The 8699-nt window shown below is 34.2% G+C and overlaps 1 protein-coding gene across 12 annotated transcripts in view; it reads right to left on the bottom strand.

The window, feature by feature from the left end:
- The window catches only part of CaMKII (Calcium/calmodulin-dependent protein kinase II), a 109386-nt gene that overhangs the window by 31616 nt on the left and 69071 nt on the right, over positions 1-8699 (bottom strand). For all 12 annotated transcript variants that reach the window (XM_011303464.1, XM_011303462.1, XM_011303463.1 and 9 more), the window contains 3 exons: positions 8263-8385; positions 8081-8164; positions 4352-4394 (listed from right to left, as the gene is read on the bottom strand). In XM_011303464.1, the coding sequence (XP_011301766.1) occupies positions 4352-4394; positions 8081-8164; positions 8263-8385 (250 nt within the window). The remainder of the gene's footprint in view (positions 1-4351; positions 4395-8080; positions 8165-8262; positions 8386-8699) is intronic.

Here is an 8699-nt window from a genome sequence, read left to right as displayed (position 1 = left end):
TTGAATGTGTGGGATATTTTTTCCCTGGGATATTTTTTCCCTGGGATATTTTTTCCGGGATTCAATGGTAGTATATGGGTAGTGTAAATAAATCTTATGTACACATTTGAATACTTTAAATAAATTTGAAAAAAATCATTACTCCTTTGGTATACGGGGATTCCTAACGGATTGGAACGATTGGCCGTTTTCAGAATGTAGCGAAAAAATAGGTGTCGATTAAGCAACAACTTGTTCTCCCCGTAACCGTGTCTAAACCAAAACGATCAGATCGCGTGATGCCGATCGCGTCTCAATCGGTTAATTTGATTTCCTGCGAGGCCTTATTCCCCTCCTAGTTTGCATGAAATCCCGGTGAGACCTGCAAAACGACCGTCTGGCTTTCGCCTTAAATCGATTCAATTCACTTCTATTCTTGTAACTCAAAAAGACAGAACATGAAGAGAGAATAAATAACCGCGAGATAACCAATTGATTGATGCATCTGGAATTGACATACACGAGGCGGGAAAAATACTCGGGGGATCTGAATTTTTTGGCTCGAGTGAAAAAATCCACACAGACCACAATTCGGAATTATTTCTATTGATAATGTCAATCATGTCATCATAAATCATTACACTTGCGTCAGTCCATATACTCTTCTGTTATCATGAATAGAAATTGCATTGAAAAACTGTGAATTTATCCTTGAAATTTGGATCGAAAAGTGAAAGAGTCACTTCCTCTACCCACAGGAAGAATTTAATGTTTTTAAAAATATAAAAAATATCTGTTTTATACAAAATTTCACTCGATTTTTCCACGCGTGTGGGGGCGGCGGGGGAATAAAAATTTCCCCTGACTTCATTTCAAATAGAATTTGAAGGTATACTTCCTCATTTATGGAAATTGAGTGAAATCTAAAAATCGATGAAATATCAGAGAGAGAATAAAATTGAATTCTGAATTTCCGCAATATTAAAAACTTTCTAAAACATTTGATGTTTCCCAATTATTATAGATCATTCTGATAGTTAAGTGATTATTTTTTATATTGAATAAATTTGTATGTGTGTGTGAGTACGTAGAAATCCCTGAAGACCCAGTGTAGAAGTTGAATTGAAAAAAAAAATAGTTAGCCTAACGATTTCAACTATTGATTCAGTGGTTATCCATCCACTACATACAGGGACGTGTGTACAGACATATCAATGATTTAGTATTTACTTCTGTTAAAATAAACGAATATAATGTCAAGACAAACATCAATATCAAATGTGAATTGTTGCAATGGATAATTAAGGGTCATCTCTAGCGGTAGTTTCTTCATGAGTCTCAATGATGAATTGACAAAACGAGAGAAATCGTATTTCATGAGAAAATTTTATAAATAAATACATAAATCATCATATAAGACCAATTGAAATATATAATCATTCGTTAATATAATTATTGCTTATATTCATTTCCATGGACACTTGAATTTTGAAAAAAAATTCTGAAAATCAATTGCTATCATTTAGTCATTTGACCCTTGAATTATTTTGAAAATAAACGTGAATATGTAATAAAAAACACCGTTACAAATATATACATATGTATATATATATATATGGGTTAGATATGCATTTCGGTATCAAATATCGAGGGTATATTCCAACCACTAGGGAAAAATGGTTTGAATGTGTAAATAAAAACTAGAACATTCAGATAAAAATGAAATAAAGGTCAATGTTTCCATAGGTGTTTTTTAAATTCACTAGAATTGCTATAGTCATTCGGCTTTGTTGATAAAGACAGACATATTGATGAACTCGACGTTTCGAATGTTTTTAGCACTTGAATTTTGCATATAAATAAAAGTGAATTTAAATCTCTCTAGAATGAGAATTAATTTCGGCCATTCTTCTATCTGCCGTAAATGGTTTCTCTCCTTCCCCGGAAATTCAGACGTAATTTCAATTTTTATCGATGGCAACGACATTTGACAGTTATCGCGGTTAAATAAAGAGATTGGTTTTTAATTTTTCTAAAATTTCGTACATTAAGATAGTATGATCGAGTCATTTCACTAGAACGTGACCAACGGAAATATAATTCCAATGTAATCGTAATGGGCAATCTCGTATAATAGGTAATTTCTGGATATTGGAAATGTTGTCGGGCTTGCAATTCCCCTGGACTTCCGATGTTCTCGTGTAATTTCGTTTTTTACCAATTTTGCGATTGTTGGAAAACCGAAAAAGCCACCGAATAAAACCATTGGAGTAACACAGAAAAAAAAATCATGAAATTAATCAATTCATAATACACTTTATCTATCGAAGAATGATGAATTTAATTACCATTTCTAATTATTTTAATTGTTTTAAGAAAAGAAATTCTGCGAGTTATTGGTATTTTTCAGAATCGCAACAGATTTTCAGATTTTAATTTTATAATTTTCCTGATTCATTATACGTATCTGTCCTCTAGATTCTAGACACTTCAATGCTAAACTTGCTTTCGAAAAAAAAGTGATCTTGCTTAGTGAAACCGAAGAATTCAATGATTTTTATCCAGCAAACAAGGTGGAAAGATCAGAAAGTTTTTTCAAATTCTTTTAACAAACCCTTGTATACTTTCCCACTCATATTTAGGAAGGATTTGCGGCGAAAAATATTGGCAATTTTCGCCTTATGTCATAATAACTTGTCGAACTGATATCACAATAAAGTACTCTCCGATTGAAAAATTTGCATTCATAATTTCATTAATTTGGAAAATTAATGAAGAATTTGGTATGATGTTCACTCGAAATTGAACCGAGATACTTGCTCTTTAATGTACACTATTTTCCATTTTCAGGCATATTTTTTCTGCTTAACATTAATCTTTTAATTTTTTCTATAAAGACACTAATGCTAGAATTTTCATCCCCTAATTAAATAGATGGCTGAAATTTTGGGCCTTAAAGCCATTCTCCTTGAACTGTTCAGTTTCGTGTATTTATTTTCTTAAATTAAATTTCATTTTTTACATCAATCTCAATAGCGACCTCATTCTTATTCAATGTTATTAATAACCATCATAAGATCAGAATAAATAAAAAATAAAAAGGAATTTATCCTCTTATTTGATTAATTACGTTGGAACAACAATTGTTGTCTTCTTATGGCCGTTAATGGAATCTCCTAAAACAAAATTCCTCATTAAATTCACATTACTTTCCATAAAAACCGAATCATCATTTACACACTCCAATGGAATGAATTAAAAATGAACAAAAAATCTTTATACGAACGAATCAATTGTGATGACAAGTGATAATTAAAGTTGCATTCTGCAAAATTTCGCCTTCACTTAATTACCGTATATAAGCGATGATTATTTTTTTTATTAGGATTAATGTAAATTTAATGAGGAATTTCGTTTTAATCGATTCAATTAACGGGCCTGTACAGGACCACAATTGTTATTGAAGCCGAGGCTTTAATTAATACAATTAAAAGTGAAATTTCAATTTTATTTTTTAATTTATCCTCTTATGTAATTTACGGCGATTATTAAAATTCCATTACGTTTTTTATACTTTACTAAAATGCAAGTTATAACTTATGAATTCTGGAATCTAGAAGAAAAATGTCTCTTTTTTTCTCTGTGAATGAAAAACTGAAATTTTCCATAGAGTCCATAGAACAAAAAAAAAATGCGCAATTATTCTTGCTGGTGAGGGTAAAATAGTGAGTTCAATCTAGGTAGTAATTGCAAAATCCTGAACATATCATCGCTCAATATATTTACACCACTAAAAGAACGTGCGACAGTCCTTGCGGGATAAGTGAGGGGTGCTATCCCATCACTGTGCAATTATATACCGGAGAACTAAAAACGTATGTCACTAGCAGAAGTGATAAACGAGAATTTCACCGACTAATCTCATAAAACAAGACATCAAGATGATTATTTTATCAAATTCAAACAGAGATTGAAGTTGATTAGCCTCATTTCACCACTTCAGCACGGATTTATCCAGTGAATAAAAGGAATAAGTTAACAAGCTCTGCTGCGACAAGTGGTTGCCAGGATAATTTCAATACTTCATCATCGTGTTATACAGAGTGACAACCACAACGAGGGAAGTGTAAATACTCGTGGAGGCCAGTCACATTGTTCATAAATACGTAATCCCTTGATAAACAGACATCAGAAGGTGTCACGATTTGTTTCAATGGTGATATTCTAATAAAATGACGTGAAGATGCAACATAGATGAGGTGGTGATAAGGGGGTGGGAGGGGAAAAGGTACAATTAAACAATGTACGAGTCGTCGAGGTCCATGTAGCGCTGAAGAGGGCCGGAGGTACTTACCCTGTGCATCATACTTACTGGAAAAGTTCCTCGTTGCTAACATCGTCGTTAATATAACGCCCTGTTGACAGAAAAACAAATAATATTTATGCTCATCCATTTTCCGAGTTTCACACACGCGAGGAACAATCTCTCGATTAATTAATCGAATAGAATGCTTTTTTAAAATTTTTCTTTTATCTCATGCCCTGTGAAAGTCGCAATTACTGCCTTAGTCGAACAACTTTTTGTTCTGGAGGCTTAGGTCCTCGAGATAGCGAATAACTCGTTGAAAATTCAATTTTTTTGTTTAAAACATTTATTACATATTTATTATTTGTGTATAAATATATTCGTAAAATTTCAAGATAGTTGATGGAGTACTTTTCTTTTGGAAGAATTCAACAATCAGATTTTTTTCGGATAGTCACACTAGGTTTGCCACTTGAAAATTCGAACGTTTTCAAATTTTTTTTTCATTCTTTCCACAATTTTGCCCATAAAAATTGAAGGAATTTTTTTTCTAAATCGAACTACCTCCGAAACAACCGGAGACTCTTGTTTGCAGTATTCAATCCTCCTGACGATCTTCCTACTATCGTTTTCCGCTCGGTGTCGACAACACCCGGAAAACGGATTACAACAGCCATAGCCACATCCCGAATTAGAATTATAAAATAACTTCGACATAAGCAACCAGAAATTACCACGAAAATATCCGAAAAAACATTTGAAATGGCTGAAGGAATTATTAATAGAAATCGATTGAGTAACAAGACGAGAGCGCCTTGATCGATTGACGATTCGAATCGCACTGACCGTATCATCGTAGTGACCATTAAGCACTGTAAACAGGGCCGTATGCATAAACCCAGTGTGTGAAACCTACCTACAGAGATAATAATGTCATAATTAAAGATATGAACATGAATTATTACTCGTCAACTGTTTTAGCTTCTCAATCGAAGTCTTCCAATGTCGCAATTTAAATTCTATATTTTTTGTGTTGGGTCGACCCATTACGACCTAAAAAATGAGAAAATGTAATTATCGAATCGTGTATCTAATCAGGTCGCATCTTTTTCGAACTTCATCCCCGATTGGGAGCTAATATATCCACGAAATGAAATTAATCCCGCTCCTACGTAATTACTGTTGAGCCCTAGTTATCAAAATTTATCAGAATTCAATTCATTAATTGATTTTTGGAATTTGTCCAAAAAATAAGTCCTGATGACTTCTTGAGCGACTTGAAAAATGGAAATGGTAGCAATAACCGTTATATCGATTTATAAGAAAGATCGGTCAAAATTCGTAATTCAGAGATATTTTTCTTCAATTCAATTTGATTAAAACTCAAAATGATAGTTTCGATGTTATACTGTTGGCATTGGACGAGTATTTTTCCCAATTCTTTGTATAACCATTCATTGGTAAAAATAACTATTAAATATGTAATGAAAGAGTAATTCTCCACATGTTTTCTTTCAATTTCAATAATGTCCCCAGCTTCTCAAACTCCGTGTTGCCTTCATTAGATTCATCATGCAACGTTGCAGAATTATTCACATATCAATGGGTGGAGTTTATGATGTTTAAATTACCATTACCGTACCAAATGCCTCGACAATATTATCTATTAATAGTTTTCGCCAGGAATGTAAATACTACGTGAATTGGTGTTAGAATCTATTATAAAATAGATGATTGTCTTTCGTCAATGTGCCTCGGTGTTTGTCGATTAATATATGATAATGAGTACTTTGTGTTTCTTCTTGTCACCACTGGTAACCACCTGACGTTAGTACGAACGAGGTCTTTGTTATGATAACGCCCGTGGAAAATGAATATGTTATTCAACACAGATATTGAGTTCAGTGAAGCAGTGAAACAAGCCGTGGTAGGACAGACGACTCTATTTTTCAATTGCGTATTGCATTTGGTCTCGATTCATTTCAGTGATAATTCAGTTAACTACTGAAAAAATATACGAGTAATTGCATGTAATACATCCGCATATCTATATCAAATATATACTACAACAGATAATATCTGCCCTAAAAATTGAATATGTAAAATATATTTCTCACGTGAATATATGAATGAGGATAATTTTCCAGTATATATAGGAAATATGACATTTGCAGGAAATACATATGTGCATATAATTGGCATACATGTTTAATATATATTTTTCACATGGCGAGACATTCATAATTGCGATTATTCTCATTCAACCAGAAGTAATTGCAACAGTTTTATAATCTCGAGACCCTACTTTGTTTCAAAAACTGATTACAAATGGATTTTCTATTTTTAGATTCTATTTAATGCGGCCTCTTGTTTGGTTTTAGCGTTATTAAAGAACAGTACGAAAGGATAAACTGGGGAGAGATTGATTGAAATTCATGAGCAATGTACCAACACTAGCATATTCCTCATAGACATAGCTATAAATTGTGTAACCATCTTAAATTTCTTTGTAACCATGCAGAGTTGACTTGTGAAACAGTCAGGGCGCGCGAGAAACGCTTCATCGATTGCTTTAACGACTTCTCAAAGTGTTCCCATGGTTGAAATTAAACTCAGTTAACCCACAAATGTTTATCGATTCATTGTTTTTGTCGATTGGTGATTGTTGATTCAACTTTGCCAATGAGAATGTCAATGCCGGAGTCATTTGGATAATTAAGCGTAAGAGAATCGTTAACTTTCCATTCAAACTTCAGAAAATTTTTTTTATCACCCCCTCGTGTTGCTGACATGTACTCGATAATTGACCTCGATGTATGTACTAGGGAACCCATTTCATGTTTACAGCGTACCCCTTTCCCTTATCGACAAATGTCCGTCACACACGCATGACAAACAAAATCAATCACTTGCCCCCTAATAAGATGACAAGTCCAGTTGTCACTCAGCCCTTGACCCACATCTTGACGTCCAGTCAGTATTCATTTTATGATTATCGTCATAAATTTTGGAACAGATTTTATCGTGTAACCCTGCACTGATTTAAAACCAATTGGTTTGAAAAATGAGTATGATAGCTGTTGTGTGCATGCACGAAACCACAAAATTAATACTTTCCGTTTTCGGGTATTCGTACCAATCGTTATTTTCACACAATGACGCGTGTTTTTTCCGAACCGCCGGCTCACAAAAATCATTAAATTATATTCCATACTTTTCTCAATTTTTCCCGCAGCTGCTCCCTATACGTTTCATTTTTCTATTCGCAATTTTACCGAACCCAGAAATAATTACTACTCATCCATTACAGAATCCTGACGTATTTTCCCACCCGCAAGTCTAGTTTATCGTTAAATCTGCTGCGGCGGACTTCAACTATTCCAATAAACCCAAATTATGGCAGGAAATTTTGTCACAATTTCATTTTTCCTATATTGAATTCTCCTAATTAGTTTGAGGGAACCACCATTTAGTGCCAAGACTAGTTTTTACCATTTCGGGCGTAATCTCTATACAAATTCACAAAGATAATTGAATAAAGGAAAATGTTAAAACGCCAGTCGTGTGCACCCATAATAAAAACCAAATCTCCCATCATTCACCCATTATCTCACTCAGTCCAAATATTCAATAGCTAAAAAATCGAATCAACTGCAAAAAGAGACGACTCTGCATGCAACAATTAGTCTGACTGTGTCTGCAGTTCGAACCTCTGGAATATACGACTCCAGAAAATGACAATGGTAAAATTCATTACCTAAAAAAAAAACAAATGAAATATTTGATGAAACTTACCTTTAACTTGCGCCTTGCATTGAATTTCTTCAAGCAGTCGACAGTCTCTTGCCTGTGTACCACAGACGCCACACGTTCACGTTGCTGCAAGAATAAAACGAGAGAAAAACGATTTAATACAGTTGACAGTTGGAATTGACCTAGCTTCATCAACGGCAATAACAATTGAGGCAGACACTTACGCAGATCCATGGGTGTCTGAGTGCTTCACTGGCGGTTATACGCCTACTTGGGTTCACTGTTAACATCTGATTGATGAGGTTCCTAGCTTCTGGGGTAACAGTGTCCCATTCCGGGCTCGGGTACTGCAAAATAGTAAATTAAAACATTACATTATTCATCTGATTGGGGATATGATCGGTCTCCGCTCGTTTTGCACGCCAAAAACCTTACCGCTCGTTTAATCACTCTAGCAGTATTGTTTCGTAAGGATTAGATTCATGATAGCCAAAGCTCCAGTTTCATTTTACGAGAATAATTTTGAACCCTTGACATTATTTTAAACGAGACCTACTGCGCCCTCTGTGCGCCGAATTTGAATTTGGCGGTTCGAGTTGACCAATCAGGAATATGTCCTACACGTTTCGAGATATTTCGACTCGGGCGAACTTCATTTTTG

This window comes from Fopius arisanus, unplaced genomic scaffold, assembly GCF_000806365.1.
Source record: "Fopius arisanus strain USDA-PBARC FA_bdor unplaced genomic scaffold, ASM80636v1 scaffold00032, whole genome shotgun sequence".
NCBI classification, from domain to species: Eukaryota; Metazoa; Arthropoda; class Insecta; order Hymenoptera; family Braconidae; genus Fopius; species Fopius arisanus.
Note: the sequence above shows the minus strand (reverse complement) of the source record. Positions and strands in the feature narration are given on the sequence as shown.